At 43.5% G+C, this 18,681-nt stretch overlaps 1 protein-coding gene across 1 annotated transcript in view; it reads right to left on the bottom strand.

Annotated features, from left to right (window-relative positions):
* The window catches only part of itga9 (integrin, alpha 9), a 265,189-nt gene that overhangs the window by 177,739 nt on the left and 68,769 nt on the right, over positions 1–18,681 (bottom strand). Inside the window, exons 11-14 of the mRNA XM_078397893.1 lie at positions 17,560–17,654; positions 14,274–14,364; positions 12,448–12,493; positions 449–603 (exon numbers count right to left, since the gene is read on the bottom strand). Of these exons, the coding sequence (XP_078254019.1) occupies positions 449–603; positions 12,448–12,493; positions 14,274–14,364; positions 17,560–17,654 (387 nt within the window). The remainder of the gene's footprint in view (positions 1–448; positions 604–12,447; positions 12,494–14,273; positions 14,365–17,559; positions 17,655–18,681) is intronic.

The following is an 18,681-nucleotide window of genomic DNA, read 5'->3' on the forward strand; positions in this document are numbered from 1 at the left end:
CTTAAAATAGCACTGTATTTATACCAGACATGTGCCAAATTGGAAAAGTATTTCCAACTTGTTCATAAACTATTTAAACATTAACACAGTGAAAGGAATAAAAGGATTCCCATTAAAAATCTAGCTCAATTAATTGTCCAAAGTAGTTTCATTCTGGCCAACAACTACTTTTTTTTTTCAAAATGCAATTTCTAATCATCTCATTGATAGCTATTGCAACAAGATAATGTCCTGTCAGGTTCAGTTGTAAAGAGCGGATCAGTATTTTATTCTCACGGCCCTGTAAATGGTTTTGAAATATTAGTGAAAATAATTTTTGTGATTCTGTTCTAAGTTGGCGAACCTGTAAAGACATGATTCCGTCAATTAACAGTTCAACTAACCCAGAAAATGTCCGTGAGAATGAAAAAGAACACTAAAAAACCTAACGTCATCATTAGACACTTACCTATTTCACCTGGGACCTGCTTGCCATGAAAGCGGAAGCAAGTTGTAACATTGAAACAGTTGACAGGGTGAAAGCCATCATGGCACTGTGGAGCAGTGATGTTAATGGATTCAGGAAGAAGGATAGCAATCTGCATGGTAATAACTGGACGAGCTCTGAAAAGGAAAAATACAACAAGAATACTTTCAAACCTGGATCAATAAATCATAGTAGAAACTTTCCTTTTCCATACCACTTGGGTAATTCACATTTCCCATTCCAGAGAAGAAGTCGAGAGTCAAAAGCGTTTTATTGTCATATGTCCCAAAACGGAACAATGAAATTCTTACTTGCAGCAGCACAACAGACATGTAATTTATAGTACTGTGATAATAAATGACAAAAAAAGTTCAGTATGTAACAAAAACAAACTATGACAGTTCAAAGACAAAAACAATGTGATGTAGTACAGAGCTTATTTGTATTTCACCACCATGGACGTGTGTCACTGGTTGGTAGTCATTGAGGCAGCCCTCTTACTCTTCTTGGGCCACAGTATTATTGATGCCCTTTCGTAGCAGGTGGGATCCTCTGATCTCAGTAGTAAGATGTTGAAGTTTTCCCACAAACATTCTCGCCAGTTGGTTTACACAGGTTTGAGAACATGACAAGGTATACCATCAGGTCCAGACGCTTTGAGGGTTCACCTTCCTGAAGGATTTTCTGATGTTGGCCTCTGTGACAGAGATTGTAATGCCATTGGAGGCAATGGGGGCCCAGAAAGGCACATCAATGTTCTTCCTATCAAAGCGTGCGCAGAACATGTTAAGCTCAAGCATGATGCTTCACTGGCGTTTGAGCTGCCCCCTGGTTTGGCCTTGTGGGAAGTGGTGGCATGCAAGCCCTGCCACAGTTGCCGAACATCCCGTCTCATCCTCCGGTTTAGAGCAAAAGTCCTCTTTAGCCTTTTTTGATGGCCTTATCATGGTCGCATCTGGACTTCTTGTATGAATCGGCCACCAGATATGAATGCCCAAGATCTGGTTCTCTGAAGAATACAGACCTCCTGGTTAATCAAAGGCTTCTATTTGGGAAACTCTTGGATGGTTGGTTAATTTGGTGTAGAAGCCAAATACATAGTTTTACAGCACAGAATCACCACCTTTTTAGGACAAATTCCAAATGACGATGAATCAGGGTATAGGAGTGAGATCAATCAAATGACCAAACTGTACCAGAACAACAAATGCTCTCAATGTCAGTAAAAGCAAGGAACTGATTGTTGACTTTAGAAGAGGAAGGCCAAGGATCCACACACCTGTTTTCATCGACGAGACAGTGGTGGAGAGAGTAAAAAACTTCAAATTGGTGAGCGCGCATATCTCCGAGGATCTGTCCTGGACCCAGCACATTGAATTGAATTGAATTGAAATGAAATTAAAACATTTTATTAGCCAAGTATGTATACATACAAGGAATTTGCTTTGCTGTTTTGCTCGCAAGTAACAACGCGATATACAGTAGACAATTAAAAATAAAGCATTTTAATTTAAACATGTGAAGAATGAAATAAAATACTAGAGCAAAAGGAGGCTACAGACTTTTGGCTGTTGAGTAGAGCTACTGCTCGTGGAAAAAAAGCTGTTTTTATGTCCGGCTGTGGCGGTTTTGACAGTCCGGAGTCGCCTTCCAGAGGGAAATGCTTCAAAGAGTTTGTGGCCAGGGGGTGAGCGGGGTCAGAGATTATCTTACCCGCTCGCTTCCTGGCCCTTGCAGTGTACAGTTCATCGATGGGGGGAAGGTTGCAGCCAACAACCTTTTCAGCTGATCGAACGATGCAATCATAAAGAAAGCCCATCAACGCATCTACTTAGAAAACTGGGGAGATTTATGACGACGAAACTCTCATGTACTTCTATAGGTGTACAGTAGAGAGCATATTTACTGGTTGCATCATGGCCTGGTTCAGCAACTTGAACACCTACGGACGCAGAAGATTACAAAAAGTGGTGAACAGCGCCCAGCCCATCACAGGTACTGACCTCCCCACCATCGAAGGGACCTATAGGAATTAATGCCTCAAAACGCCAGCCAGTATCATCAGATACCAGCTTCTTCTCAACAACTATCAGACTATTAAACACTCCAACCTACAAATAGGCTTCGAACTACAAAGGCTTGGGTGGTATTATTTGTTGTTGACGACGTAGAAAGAGGCTATTCAGCTTGTCGAGTCTAATTTACCTACCAATGAGCATACATTTGGGATAGGGAGGAAACTAGAGAACTTGGTGAAAATCTGCAAAGTTACACAGACAACGTCCGAGGTCAGGATCAAACCTGTGATGTTGGAGTTAAGAGGAACCAGTACTACCCTTTGCAACGTCATACCACGCAGACCACAACACAATAACAGTAATTATCTCCAGCTGGTAAGTCATTGGTATTGATATTGGTTTATTATTGTCATATGTACCAAGATACAGTGTAAACATTTGTATGCTAACCAGTCAAATCACACCAATACATATCATATCATATCATATCATATATATACAGCCGGAAACAGGCCTTTTCGGCCCACCAAGTCCGTGCCGCCCAGCGATCCCCGTACATTAACACTATCCTACACCCACTAGGGACAATTTTTACATTTACCCAGCCACACATAATACAACAGGGGTAAAGCAAAGAGAAAAACACGAGAATGCAGAATATTGCAGTGTTATGACATTACAGTTTCGGAGAAAGTGCAATCTGCCTTACCCCTCCATTGCATTTTTGTTGAGGAGACTAAATGTTTACTTAGACCTTCTGCCTGCTGGCAGCATTGCATGCTCTCAAGTGTAACTCTACTATAAACACGACTATCATGTTTACAGCTCCTGCACCACACCAGCGTCTAGGTCCAGGTAGTGCACCAGGCTGCGGTCTGCCTGCGGCAGAACCATGCCTATCAGGTCAGGACTGTAGATTTTGGCAATGCATCATCACAAAAATAAACACCGCAGTACCAAGAGAAATGGGCCAAATCTTTGGAGGATCTTAAAGTATCGATATCATTTGGCAATCTGACTATTTTTCTTGGCAGCGCACATTGAAGAACCGCAATTCAGGTCTTAGTGGTTTTATTTATACAAAGTATTGGCTCACATTAAGCTATTATTGTAAACTCTCTACCCAGTGTTTCTTTTCAAGAAAACAAGACCACCTCAATGAAAAGATATAGGAATGCAGGAAGAATTATGCATTGATCGCACCTAGCTCATTATAGTTGTGCGGACCACTGAAGAATATCCAACATTTAGCCGCCTTAGACAGATCTTCAGAGATATGCATGCCCAGGATTTTGAAGTTTTTTACTCTCTCCACCACTGTCCCATCGATGAAGACAGGTTTGTGGATCCTTGGGCATCCTCTTCTAAACTCAAAATTAGACACGCCCCGACTATGAAGCAGAGAGGAAGCCCTTGCCATCCTCCCACTGCAATAACACAGGTCATTCAGGAAACGGGATCATCGATTGTGAATTGTTTATGTCAGCGAGAGTACATAACTCACACATAATGTAAATCAAGGAGTGCCTGTAATCAGTTAATAATATTGGATTCCTAACTATTAATCCGGATTAGTTCTCAGCACTCAAAACATTTAACACAAATTTCAGAGAATTGAGTTTGATTTTATTACAGTGAGACCGTGGTGGCATAGTGACGCAGTGGTACGGGTGGCACAGTGGTGCAGCAGGAGAGTTGATGTATTAGATCACCAGAGACCGAGGTTCGATCCTGACTACGGTGCTTTCTGTACGTAGTCTATACGGTCTCCCTGTGACCGCCCATGAGTTCTCCCAGTGAGGTAGCTTATTCGGCTTCTGTAAATTGTCCCATGTGTGCAGGACAGAACTAGTGTATGAATGATCATTGGTCAGCATGTTATCCATTGGTCCAAAGGGCATGTTTCCACACTTTTCTCTAAAACTAAACCCAGAAAGGAGGAAGAGCAGCAGAGATTATTTAAAAGGTGGCTTTTCAGATGAGCAGACGTTTAATTTGCCACTGTGTGTAAGTGGCTGTTTTGAGAAAAATTGTGTTGAGGTTTAAAGCACAAGGCCTGCAGAAGGCCTGGAACCAGGAACCTGCCTGGTGGCCCCTGCTCATCCCTAAGGACAGGAGAACCGGAGAGGAGGATGGAGGGAGTCGGCAATGGCGGCAGACATTAGAACAAAGGGCCAGTAAGAAGAACAAGGGGTGTTACCTTCTGCGCCCTCAAGGTTGGCTGCGGGAGGCACCTCCGGGGCACAAAAGGCTGAAGATGTCCGGGCGAGGAGAGGGACAGAAGTTTGCCTATGATCTGGATGGAGGTAGTGGCTGCAACAGGCCTTGATGGCCAGCTGCAGTATGGACTTTGAAAATGGGGCCAAAACCTGGCGATACTTACATATGGACTCAGTGGGCTGTTTCTTTGAAGATGTAACTAAAATGTCTGATGAGGGAAGAGCTGTAGATGTTGTCTGTATGAATTTCTAAAAGGCATTTGATAAGGTTTCACATGGTAGGCTGCTCTGGAAGGTTCAATTGCATGGGATCCAAGGAGAGCTAGCCGACTGGATAGAAATTTGGCTTCACAAAAGGAAGCAGAGGGTAATGGTGAAAGGTTGTCTTTCAGACTGGAGGCCTGTGACTCAAGGATCGGTGCTGTTGCACTTAATGTTTGCAGTTTATATTAATGATTTGCATGAGAACATACAGAGCACGATTAGTAAGTTTGCAGATGACCCGAAAGTGAATTGGATTGTAGATAGTGAAGATGGTTATCAAAGGTTACAGCATGATCTTGATCAGTCAGGAAGATGGGCAGAGGAATGGTTAATGATGTTTAATGTCAATAAAATGTGAGGTGTTACATTTTGGGAAGTCTAACCAGGGCAGGACCTTCACAGTAAATGGCAAGGCTCTGAAGAGTGTTGTACAGCAGAGGGATCTAGGACTGCAGGTTCATCGTTCCTTGAAAGTGGTGCCACAGGTAGATAAGGTGGTCAAGAAGGCTTTCGGCACATTGGCCTTCGTCAATCAGTGTTTTGAATATAGAAGTTAGAATGTTCTGTTACAGCTGTACAAGGCACTGATTAGGCCACAGGCCCCTAATTAAGCCACCGTTCATTTTTGATCACCGTGTTATAGGAAAAATGTCGTTAAGCTGGAAAGCCTACAGAGAAAATTTACGAGGATGTTGCCAGGATTTGAGGGCCTGAGCTATTGGGAGAGGTTGGGCAGGCTAGGGCTGAAATCCTTGGCGTGTAGGAGAATGAGAGGGGATTTATAGAGGTGTATAAGATCATGAGGGGAATATATAGGGTAGATGCATAGTCTTTTACCTAGAGTAAGAGAATCAAGAACCAGAATATAAAAGTTTGTGAGAGGGGAATGATTTAATCGGAATCTGAGGGGTAGGCTTTTACACACAGTGGGTGGTAGGTAAATGGAATAAACTGCAGGAGAAGGCAGTTGAGGCAAAAACTATAACAACATTTAAAAGACATTGGACAGGTTTGGAGAGATATGGGCCAAACGCAGGCAGGTGGGACGAGTATACAAGGGGCACATTAGTTGGCATGGGCCGAAGGAGGTATTTCCGTGCTATATGACTCTATAAAATGTTTATTTCTCACATCGCTTGTTTCACATTTCCAAACTTTTAAATTTGTACCCCATGGTCTTTGCAACATCTGCTACTGGGAACAATTTTGCTCTAATCTCTGATCAAAACTTGCCATTTGCAGATTTTTAATCTCTTGTTCATTATATATTCAGTGCAGATCAATCATTTATCAGGAGGCTTGTATGATATTACTATCTTTCTTAAACTAAAGTAAAAGTTGGCATGTTTTATTTTGAACATCAAACTTAAAAGTATTCAAATTGGCAAAGAGTTGAAAGAGATCAGAGATCAGGTAGATTGGAATTAAAGATTGGCCTTTAAAACTAAATGAGCAATGGGAAACCTTCACAGCAAAGACAGTGTGGGTAGATTACCATGAAAGGAAAGGAAGAAGTAGTTGAAGTTTGAGCTGTGTAAGAAGGAAGTGCAGATGCTGTTTTAAACCGAAGATAGACAACAAAAAGCTGGAGTAACTCAGCAGGACGGGCAGCATCTCTGGAGAGAAGGAATGGGTGACGTTTCGGGTCGAGACCCTTCTTCAGACGTCTAAAGAAGGGTCTCGACCCGAAACGTCACCCATTCCTTCTCTCCAGAGATGCTGCCCATCCCGCTGAGTTACTCCAGCTTTTTATGTCTTTCTGAAGTTTGAGCTTGTAGGCTAACGATAAAAAGATTAAAATGAAATAGAGAAAGATGACATGACAATTGTCTTGTTCATAATGCAATAGAATAACAAGATGAATGCAAAAAAATGCCCAGGAAACCTTTTCACATCCCTTCCCACTCAGATAACCCCCTCGCCAGGTACTTTCCTGACAGGTGAAACACCTGTCCCTATACCTCCTCCCACAACTCCATCGGAGGACCCCGACAGTCCTTCCAGATGAGGCAGAGGTTCACTTGCAGCTCTCCAACCTCATCTACTGTATCTGTTGCTCTCAGCGTGAACTCCTATATATCAGCGAGATCAAGTGCAGACTGGGCAACCGTTTCGCTGAATACTTGTGCTCAGCCCGCCTTAGCCTACGCGATCTCCCAGCTGCCAAATATTTCAACTCCCCTTCCCATTCTCATACTGACCGTTCTGTCCTGGGCCTCCTCCACTGTCAGAGTGAGACCACATGCAAATTGGAGGAACATCACCTCATATTTTACTTGGGCAGTTCACACTCCAGCGATATGAATATTGATTTCTCCAATTTCTAGTAACTCTTGCATTCTCTCTCTCTCTCTCCGTCCCTCCCCCACCCTAGTCGTCTCTCTCTCTCTCTCCGTCCCTCCCCCACCCTAGTCGTCTCTCTCTCTCTCTCCATCCCTCCCCCACCCTAGTCGTCTCTCTCTCTCTCTCCGTCCCTCCCCCACCCTAGTCGTCTCTCTCTCTCTCTCCGTCCCTCCCCCACCCTAGTCGTCTCTCTCTCTCTCTCCGTCCCTCCCCCACCCTAGTCGTCTCTCTCTCTCTCTCCGTCCCTCCCCCACCCTAGTCGTCTCTCTCTCTCTCTCCGTCCCTCCCCCACCCTAGTCGTCTCTCTCTCTCCGTCCCTCCCCCACCCAGGTCGTCTTGCTAGTTTCACTCTTTGTTTCCCTTCATTAAAGCAACAGGTCACCATGTTATAGGGAAGATGCTAAGCTGGAAAAGGCGCAGAGATGTTGCCAAGCATCAAGGGCCTGAGCTACAGGGAGAGGTTGAGCAGGCTAGGACTTTACTCCTTGGAGTGCAGAATAATGAGGAGTGATCTTATAGAGGGTTTAGTTTGTTTAGTTTATAGACAATAGACAATAGGTGCAGGAGGAGGCAATTCGGCCCTTCGAGCCAGCACCGCCATTCAATGTGATCATGGCTGATCATTCTCAATCAGTACCCCGTTTCTGCCTTCTCCCCATCCCCCTTGACTCCGCTATCCTTAAGAGCTCTATCTAGCTCTCTCTCGAATGCATTCAGAGAATTGGCCTCCACTGCCTTCTGAGAATCCACAGATTCACAACTCAGACTGAAAAAGGTTTTCCTCATCTCAGTTCTAAATGGCCTACCCTTTATTCTTAAACTGTGGCCCCTTGTTCTGGACTCCCCCAACATTGGGAACATGTTTCCTGCCTCTAACGTGTCCAACCCCTTAATAATCTTATACGTTTCGATAAGATCTCCTCTCATCCTTCTAAATTCCAGTGTATACAAGCCTAGTCGCTCCAGTCTTTCAACATATGACAGTCCCGCCATTCCGCGAATTAACCTAGTAAACCTACGCTGCACGCCCTCAATAGCAAGAATATCCTTCGAGATACAGCGCGGAAACAGGCCCTTCTGCCCACGCCGACCAGTGCTCCCCACACACTAACACTATCCTACATACATTAGGGACAATTTACAATTTTTACCAAGCCAATTAACCTGCAAACCTGTACGTCTTTGGAGGAAACTAGACAACCAGGAAAAAACCAATGCAGGTCACGGGGAGAACATACAAAATCCATTCAGACAGCACCCGTAGTCAGGATCGAAGTCGAGTCTCTGGCACTCTAAGGCAGCAAGTCTACTACTGCGCCACCCCGTGTACACTGGTGTATAAGGTCATGAGGGAATAGATCATTGAATAGGGTCATAAGTACATTTCTCCATTTCCACTTTATCTTTATTTCTTAATTAGCTTGTGGCCACTCTTGAATAGAAACCTCCCAGAGTGTCTGGAATAAAGGAATTTCATAAGTTCACAATCTTTGTTTAAAGAATTTCTTTCTATCTCAGTCCACAGTGCCAATCTGTTCCTCTGAGAACCTTTGTTCCTTTCCAGCAAAGGGAAAAACAGCTGCCTCGTCAAGCCCTGGCTGCTTTACATGTTTTAATAAGGCTGCCTCTCATATTTCTAAACTCCAAAAAATATACTAAAACCCTTCTCAGTGGCCGCCCTCCCATCCTCAAAGTTAGGATTAGATACACTATCTTTATTCTCTCCCCTCTAGTTTACTTAGAAGAACTCACAAATTATTGTATTTGTTGTGCGTCTGATGTGTCTGTAAAGCTGCAGCAAGTAAGAATTTCTAGTTCATTTCTGGTGCAATTTTAATTTTTGACAAGAAGGGTCTCGACCCGAAACGTCACCCATTCCTTCTCTCCAGAGATGCTGCCTGACCTGCTGAGTTACTCCAGCACTTTGTGAATAAATACCTACGACTCTAAACAGGTATACGCTTCCTTTAGTAAAGGAAGTCAAAACTCGACTCAATCTTTCACGTGTTGCTCCAAAATCCCAAATAACCATCAAAACTTCCTTACTCTTGTACTCATTTGAAATCAAAACAAACATACCTTTCGTGACCACTGTATTGGCTGGCATGCTAGAACCCTGCAGTTATGTACCATGACCTCCAAACCCCTCTAAATATGCCCTCAAAAAACATTCTATTTGTCCTTTAAACATAGATCATTTTTCACATAGTAAGTGTAGCAAAATTAGAGCTTGTGGGATATCATATCATATCATATATATACAGCCGGAAACAGGCCCTTTCGGCCCACCAAGTCCGTGCCGCCCAGCGATCCCCGTACATTAACACTATCCTACACCCACTAGGGACAATTTTTACATTTACCCAGCCAATTAACCTACATACCTGTACGTCTTTGGAGTGTGGGAGGAAACCGAAGATCTCGGAGAAAACCCACGCAGGTCACGGGGAGAACGTACAAACTCCTTACAGTGCAGCACCCGTAGTCAGGATCGAACCTGAGTCTCCGGCGCTGCATTCGCTGTAAAGCAGCAACTCTACCGCTGCGCTACCGTGGGGACATGTTGCAGCATAGGCACAAAATTGTAAAATAGACAAAAAATCATGATGACACTTGTTTTTCAGACTGAGGAAGCATATTGAGGTCTCCTTTAGGATTCAGTGTGACAATCGCCAGTCCACTTGATCGGTATTTATGATTTGGATCTGGGACAAGAAGAATTTTTGAAAAAGCTTATAAAAGTAATTAACCATGAGGAAGATTGCAGACATTTAAAGGTCAGCCTAAGCAGTGAAGTAGACAAGCACAAATGAAATGGATTGAAGAAAACGGTGATGTATTTTCTTGGAGAGGCAATGAAAAAACAAAATCTGCAGTTTTACAGAGAATAGAAGAAAAATATATCTGATTTGCATACACAATTACTTTTAAAGTTGCTGGGTTAAGTTCACAAAGCTGATTAAAAATTACTTTCAAAAGATCCCTAACAGACAAAGTGAGCAAAATGAAGTCAAGATGAACTGGAGTATTGAACCCTTTCTGTGTGCCATCAAGATCTTGGAAAGAACACAGAGATATATAAAAATGTTACGAAGGTAAAGAACTTCAGTAACATTGTGGGTCTGGACAAGATGGAAATGGTCTCCTTAAGGCAGAGCTGTTGTTTAAAATGTTAAAAGGATTTCTGTTTTGGCTTTTTTGGATAGATAGGAAAACCTGATCTATTTTGTCAAGTTCAGGATGGAAATCTTGGTAATATACTTTTTTTTGTAGACTATGCATCGAATAAACTAAACTAATTCTCTGGCAGATTGTCTATGTACAGGTAGATAAGCGATGGTCCCTCGAAATCCTCATACCATCCATTTACCTGTCCAAATGTCTTTTAAATGTTGTTATCAACCACTTATAATGCTAGTTCATTACAGATGCATACCACTCTGTAAAAACCTTGCCCCTCTAGTTCTTGATTCCACTAACCTGAGGAAAAAGGATACATATCACTTTATCTCTGCCCCTTATGATTTTATACTTTTATAAGATTCTATTCTACTTAGTCTCCTTCACTCCAATGAATAAAATCTTGGCCAGCCTGACTTCCCTCTACAATTCAATCCCTTGAGTCATGGCAACATCTTTGTAAATATTCTCTGCACTCTTTCCAGCTTAATGGAAAGGGAAAGAAGGATACCGACTCAAAACGTCACCCATCCTTTTTTTCCCAGAGATGCTGCCTGACCTGCTGACTTACTCCACCACTTTGTGCCTATCTTAGTGCATCTTTCCCACAGCAGAATGATCAGAACTGAATGATACTCCAATTCTTAATCGTCTTTGAAAAGCCATAAAACATAGAACAGTAAAGAACAAGAACAGGCCCTTGGGCTCACAATGACTGTTCCAAACACGAGGCTAAGCCCATCTCTTATCTACCTGCACATAATCCATATCCCTCCATTCCTTGCCTATCTATATGCCTATCCAAAAGTGTCATAAATGCTACTATTGTATCTGCCTCAAGTAACACCTCCAGCGGCACTTTCCAGGCACTCACCACCCTCTGTGCAGAAAAACTCACCCCATACTTCTCCTTTAAACGTTGCCTCCATCATCTTGAACCTCTGCCCTCTTGTATTTGACTTTTCCACCTTGGGAAAAAGGCAACACCAACTATGCCTCCCATAATTTTATCAGGTCTCCACGCAACCTCTGGTATGTCAGAGAAAACATTCCAAGTCTTTCCAACCTCTCCCTCTCCATTTATCCAGGCATCGCTCTGCTCAACCTCTTCGGCACCATTTCCAAACCCTTCCCGTCCTTCCTGTCATGGGGCCACCAGTACAGCATGCAATATTCCAAATGCAGCCTAACCAAAGATCTATAAATCTGCATCAAGATTCTTGACTCTTATATTCAAAGTCCCGACCTTCAAAAGGCGTCATACCATATGTCTTCTTTACCACTCTAGCTAATTTGTGTTGCAACTGTCATGGAGTTAAGGACTTTGACCCCAAGATCCCTCTGTACATCAATACTTTTAAGGGTCGCGCCATTAATTGTATGTTTTCCCCTTACATGTGACTTTGCAAAGGGCAACACCTCACACTTGTTTGGATGAAACCCCACTTGCCATTTCTCCAACTGATCTCTATCTCAGTGTATACTTTGACAGCCTTCCTCACAGTCTGCAACTCCAGTAATCTTAATATTATCTGCAAACTTACTAACCAACCTGTCCATGTTTACATCCTAGTCATTTAGTTTAATTTAGTTTAGAGATACAGCGAGGAAACAGGCCCCTTCGGCCCACCGAGGCCGCGGCGACCAGCAATCCCCGAGCATTAACACTATCCTACACACTATGTCAATCATATAGTTAAGTTACCGATTAACATGCAAATTCAGCATGTTATGCATTAAAAATTCCTCTGATAAATATCCAATAACAGAAATGTTTGAAATATGACCATTACCTTTCATTTGAAAATCTAGATTTCTGTTGTTGCAGGTTATCAGTTACTATTTTCATTTTAATAAATAGCTGAGTAGAACAACAGTTCAGCCTAAAGGTGTTTGAGCAACAATAACTATTCAAAAAAGCTTTAAATTACTGTAAGAAACAACAAATAGTTCTTACCGAAGCAGAACCACGCTATCTGACATGAAGGCACCAATAGTTACATCTGGAATGAAATGAGACAATGGTATAATTCCCCAAATTGTTTTGAAGTTACACAATATTTTTCTCCAAATTACTATTTAAAAACTAGAAATAACCCCTCCTGAATCTGCAGGTGTGCGTTTTCAAACTTTCAAAGTTGTCCTCAACAACTCTCACCAACTTCGACAGATGCGCCATTGAAAGCATTTTATTGGGATGCATCACAACATGGTTTGGGAACCGCTCCACCCAACACCGCCAGAAGTTGCAGAGAATTGTAAATGCAGCCCAGACCCATCACACAATCGAAATTCCCTTCCAGTGACTCCATCTACACATCACATTGCCTCGGCAAAGCCACCAGTGTAATCAAGGATCAGTCTCACCCCGGATACTCTCTTCCCCCCTGGAGCGATTGGGCTTGTATACACTGGAATTTAGAAGGATGAGGGGGGATCTTATTGAAACATATAAGATAATTAGGGGATTGGACACGTTAGAGGCAGGAAACATGTTCCCAATGTTGGGGGAGTCCAGAACAAGGGGCCACAGTTTAAGAATAAGGGGTAGGCCATTTAGAACGGAGATGAGGAAGAACTTTTTCAGTCAGAGAGTGGTGAAGGTGTGGAATTCTCTGCCTCAGAAGGCAGTGGAGGCCAGTTCGTTGGATGCTTTCAAGAGAGAGCTGGATAGAGCTCCTAAGGATAGCGGAGTGAGGGGGTATTGGGAGGAGGCAGGAACGGGGTACTGATTGAGAGTGATCAGCCATGATCGCATTGAATGGCGGTGCTGGCTCGAAGGGCTGAATGGCCTACTCCTGCACCTATTGTCTATTGTCTATTGTCTATTGAAGCGTGAAAACGCATTCCCCCACATTCAGGGACAGTTTCATCCCAGCTGCTATCAAGCAACGGAACCATCCTGTCACAAATTAGAGAGTGGTCTTGACCTACCATCTACCTCTTGGGAGACCCTCGGACTATCATTAATCAGACTTTACTAGACATTATCATGCACTGGACGTTATTTCTTTTATCCTGTATCTGTACACTGTGGATGGCCTGATTGTAATCATGTATAGTCTAGCCGCTGGCTGGATAGCGCGCAATAAAAAAAGCTTTTCACTGTACTTTGATACACGCGACAATAAGTGCCTGTTTTTGTGCTGTACTATTGTCACAAATAAATAAGCATTCTAAAGGTTAACATCAACAATAATGCCTCATTATCTTCATGGGTGCTTAGGAGCAAATACTGGATGAACTGTACACCTCAAAAGGGGTGTGACCATTCATCTTAACTATGCCACCATGATTTTATATATCTCTATTCGATTGCCCGCTCAGCCTCCTGCGTTTTAGAGAAAAGGCCAAGCCGAGCCAGCTTTTCCGCATAACTCAAGCCTGCCAGTCCCAGTCTCATCCTTGTGAATCCTTTCTGCATCCTTTTCAGCTTAATGACATCCAACTGGGCGACAAGAAATGCAGATAAAATTCTGCAGGGTTGTTCTGTAATTTTCTTCTACCTTGCTCATCCACAGTGGATTTTGGTCTTATCTTCAATAAGGTATTAACCAAAGGTTGCTTCTGCAACCAGATTTCATTGGAATCATTTGGACAACACTGGGTTCAACCTGTTTTAAAGCGATTCTTTTCGTCCTATTTATTTATCTCCATGCCGTTTCTGCAAACTAAAGTGTTTTTTCACTTTCCCGGTTCCTAGGAAGTGTCACTGTCTGATCTATCGGTGGTTCTGATACATCTGGCTTTTATTTTCAAACTTGACTTTCAGTACTCATGTACCTTTGTAAGCATTCCCATCCATGTCCACTCCTCCTGATATGGAATGGCCAAACATGCGCAATTCTGAATCAATCTTCTGTGCCAATAGTTTCTAGAGGAGTGAAAGTGTAACAGACATTAGCAAAAAAAACAAGATCAATTGTAAATCTGAGGAGGCACCCACATATCTATATATCTATCTATATCTATGTACTACTAAAACTCTCGGTTTGTTTGTGTTTATGTGTGTACCTTGCCCTCTACACAGCCAGAACGGTACACGATAGCGCCACAATTGTAGGCCCACCCTACTCACCATTCCCCTGCGGTGTGAATAAACCCACTTTTGTTACTTTTTAAAAACAATTTACCTTATAAACTTTAATAAATGCGTTCCCGCCCCCCCCCCCCCCAAGGACCAGCGGGAGGACCGGCACCCGTCCCGGTGTGCCCCGCGCCTGACCTTCCTCCCACAATGCACCACGCCACAGAGGCTGTGGCGGAATGTCCAACAAGATGGCCGTCCCCGCTGCTCCACGCCAATCGCAGTAGGAGAAATGGGGCCGAAGTCAGTGCCTTCTCCCTGTCCACTCTCGTCCACCCACGGCCCCAGGAGACCCCCCCCCCCCCCGTCCGGCAACGGGTCCAGGCCGTCGCCAGCGTTCCCCGCCGCAGATTGCAGCCGAAGCTGCAGGAGACGCTTCGGCTCCACAGGAGAAACGGGGCCGATGTCACTGCTTTTTCCCTCTTTCCCCTTGCTGGCACATGGCCACGGGGGCACTCCCCACCCGCCAACGGCTCCATGGTTGGGCCGAGGGGGGCGGGAGGGGAGGGGGGGAGGGAATGGAGGGAGAGGGGAGGGGTGAAGTGGTAAGGTGAGGGGGATGGGTGAAGGGGAGGAGGGGGTGCTGCACCAATGCAGGAGAAGTTTGCACCCAACGGGTCCACTTGGTCTAGTATTATATTATTATATTACTAAAACTCTCATCTTGTATGTATATTTATATATTTGTTTGTATGTTCCCGAAATACAGCCAAAACGGTACACGATAGCGCAACAATTTTAGGCCATTCGCCTGTGGTGTGCAGTATCAAGTTTTGTTATATTTTAAAAGTTATTCACTTTATAAAATTTAATAAACTTTATACTGTGAATGGGACGAGTCATTTTGATCTAATACTTCCGACAACGGGGAGGGTTGCCGTACCCAGCGGTGGCGCGCCTGCACAGCAGCGCCGGGAGTCCCGGCGTGCCCCCCGCCTGACCTTCCTCCCATGGTGCAGTGCAGCAAAAAAGAGAAGGTCAAAGAAGATGGCCGCCGGCAGGACGAAAATGACGCAGCGCCTTGCGGCCGCTCTCCTGCTGCTGGTCACTGCGATGGCCGCCCGGGGCCGGGGTGAGTGGCTCCCTCTCCCTCCTCCAGCCCAGGGGGAGCTTCTATGGCCCAGCAGTCGCGCCTGCACAGAGCGCTCCCACTTGCCAGGCCAGGCAACCGCGCCTGCACAGTTAGGGGAGGGTTGCCGGGCACGGTATCTGCGGCGGTGGGCCCAGAGAACTTTAGTAACAACAGGACCAGGGGTCGTCTAGTATCTTCTAATAGTGTTGCAACATAGACGAAGAAACATCGAAAAATAGGTGCAGGAGTAGGTCATTCGGCCTTACGAGCCAGCACCGCCATTCAATATGATCATGACTGATCATCTAAAATCAGTACCGCGTTCCTGCTTTTTCCCCACACCCCTTGATGCTGTGGGATGGGTATATGGTTTTTTTTTGGGGGGGGGGGGAGAGCAAGAGAAGATGCCAAGTTCTCCTCTCAGAAAAGACAGTAAATTAAAATCATTTACAACACACAATGTCTGAATCCAAACAAAACTCCATGCAAATATTTTAGGTACCATGAACGAGAAGCCAGACAGTGACTGAAAAGATTCAAAGCAGTGTTGCATGGGTGGCCCAAATCTTATTTTGTGCTTTCCCCTCACTGTCAAAATCTAATGCTCATGACAGAACGGGGTTTGCGCACACAAAGGACACTATTCTATCAGCTCCACCATTAGAGTGGACCAGGCAGTTAAGCCGGGTTTCCAATGAGTTTACAGATGGTCACGGGCAGCTCCTAATGGAATCTTAGGTCTTTAGTGGGGATATTTATTCAAGAAAGTCGGATTCTAGTTTCTCTTGATAATGAGGCAGTCCATGGCTAACTACAGCAAGACCTGGTCAGCATTCTGGTCTGTACTAATATGTGATATGTTACAATCAAAAACATTCTATCGTCTTGTCTCTGAGTTATCTTTTCCAATTTCATTGATTCAATCAATATGAAGAACAGTGTTACCTATGATTACTCATTGATTCAGGGGGGCGATGCAGCATCGAATAAGGCTCTGCATTACACCAAGTCTACACCAAACCATAAGTATACTAATCCTAGTCTGATCTATTTTATTATTCTTCCATTCTTAATCCACGCCAAATTCTATTATTGCAGTACATTATAATCTGTCATATAGAGTAGCTATGGTATGGCAGCTTAAGATCAACATCCACTAAAGACTTCTTTCCCACGTTATATCTTATTTCCAAACTGATTCCACCTGTTCTTCTGAGCTAAGATTATTCCTTACTATGTTACTCTCCTTATCATTTATTATCAAAGATATTCCACATCCTGTTTACTTTCAACTTCCCCTTCCAAAATGTGAAACACCTCAAAAAATTTAGTTTGTAGCCCGGTCACTTTCTCACGTGTCTTTGTGAGAGCTATCAAATCAGATCCATTTGCCTCTATTTGTGCCATCAATTCATTATTATCTTGTAATGAATGCTGCATGCATTCAGATAAAGAGCCTTTAATTTTGTCTGTTTACCATTTCTCCCTACTCAGAACAAAGAGAAAAGAAAATATAAACAGCATAGACACAGAGAGATGCAATGCAAACAGCTTATCAGCCCATAGCAACATCAAGATGCATTATTTTACACTAATCCTCCTGTAACCTATTTTATTCTCCCTGTATTCCCATCAACTCCCACTTATCTGCATACTAGGGCAATTCCCAGTTACCAACTAACCTACCAATCTGCATACTTTGGGGATGTGGGAGGAAATTGGATTAACTGGAGGAAATTTACAGAGTCACAGACAGAACCTGCAAAATCCACAAGGACAGCATGAGATGTCAGGCTGCAGGGCAGCGACTCTTTTTGCGACACCACAATGTCTTCTTGCAAGATTGGCAACGTAAAATAGCACTAACTTGTAGCAGTGATAGGGTTAAGTGAAAAAAAATCAATAAATACCATTGAATATTTGGAGACTAATCCATTGTGATCTCCGTGATAAATATAGACAGCTCCTCGAAAATCATTCTCATTAGGTGCTCCAATTGCAACATCTGAAAAAGAAACTTCAATCATAAAAATGTTGTGGATAAGATGGTTTTGATGTGGAACTAGAGTGTGGTGCATTGGAGTGGAGTCTGCAGATTTCACAACTGGACAAAGTCACCCTGTAAATAGAACGGACAATAGATTGTGTGTGTGCAGGATGCGTTTTGCCCATATCCCTCTGAACCTTTCCAGGCACCTGTCCAAATTTCTTTTAAAAGCTGTTATAGTAGGTGCAGAAAATGAAAAGAAAGGCGGCGAGCCTTACATCAATAGTAGTGAAGTTACTGAATTCAAAAGGACACAGTTTATGCTCATTTGGAAAGACAGGGACTGATTAAGAGGATTCAACATAGATGTGTCGTAGTCCTGTCTCACTAATCCAATTGGGCTTTTTCTTTTCACATGGACAAATAAGGCTTTTGGCAAAGTCCCACACTTTATCCCACAGGTTGGTCCAGAAGGTTCGTATACATGGCATCCATGGCAAACTGGATCCAAAACTGTTTGGGCATGAAAAGGCAGAGAGGATAGTGGTCAAGAGATATTTTTCTAACTGGAAATCGGTAACCAATTGCGTCGAGCAGGGAATGATAGTGGGAACATTGTAGATTGCCTTTAGATTTGCGTGCAAAAATACATACATTGATTAACAAGTCTACTGACAGCTCAAAATTAGCAAATAAAGTTGTTGAAGAATACAGAGGAACTTAGATTAGTTGGAAAGTTGGACGGATGGAATTTAATCCAGACAAGTGTGAGGTGATGCATTTTGCAATGTCAAAGACTAACAGGACATGCACAGTAAATGGCAGGGCCTCAGGAGCATTGATGTACATACACCTTGGGGGCATGTTCATAGTTCCCTGAAAATGGGGATGTAGGTGGATAGGACAGAGAAGATAGCATCCCTGCCTCTAAAGGTTGAGACATTCTTGCTTTCACTTAAGAGAGGTACAGTGCAGAAACAGGTCCTTCGGCCCACTGAGTCTATATGGACCAGTGATCACAACACTAACACTATCCTAGAGACTA

The sequence above is a fragment of the Rhinoraja longicauda genome, chromosome 4 (assembly GCF_053455715.1).
Source record: "Rhinoraja longicauda isolate Sanriku21f chromosome 4, sRhiLon1.1, whole genome shotgun sequence".
NCBI classification, from domain to species: Eukaryota; Metazoa; Chordata; class Chondrichthyes; order Rajiformes; family Arhynchobatidae; genus Rhinoraja; species Rhinoraja longicauda.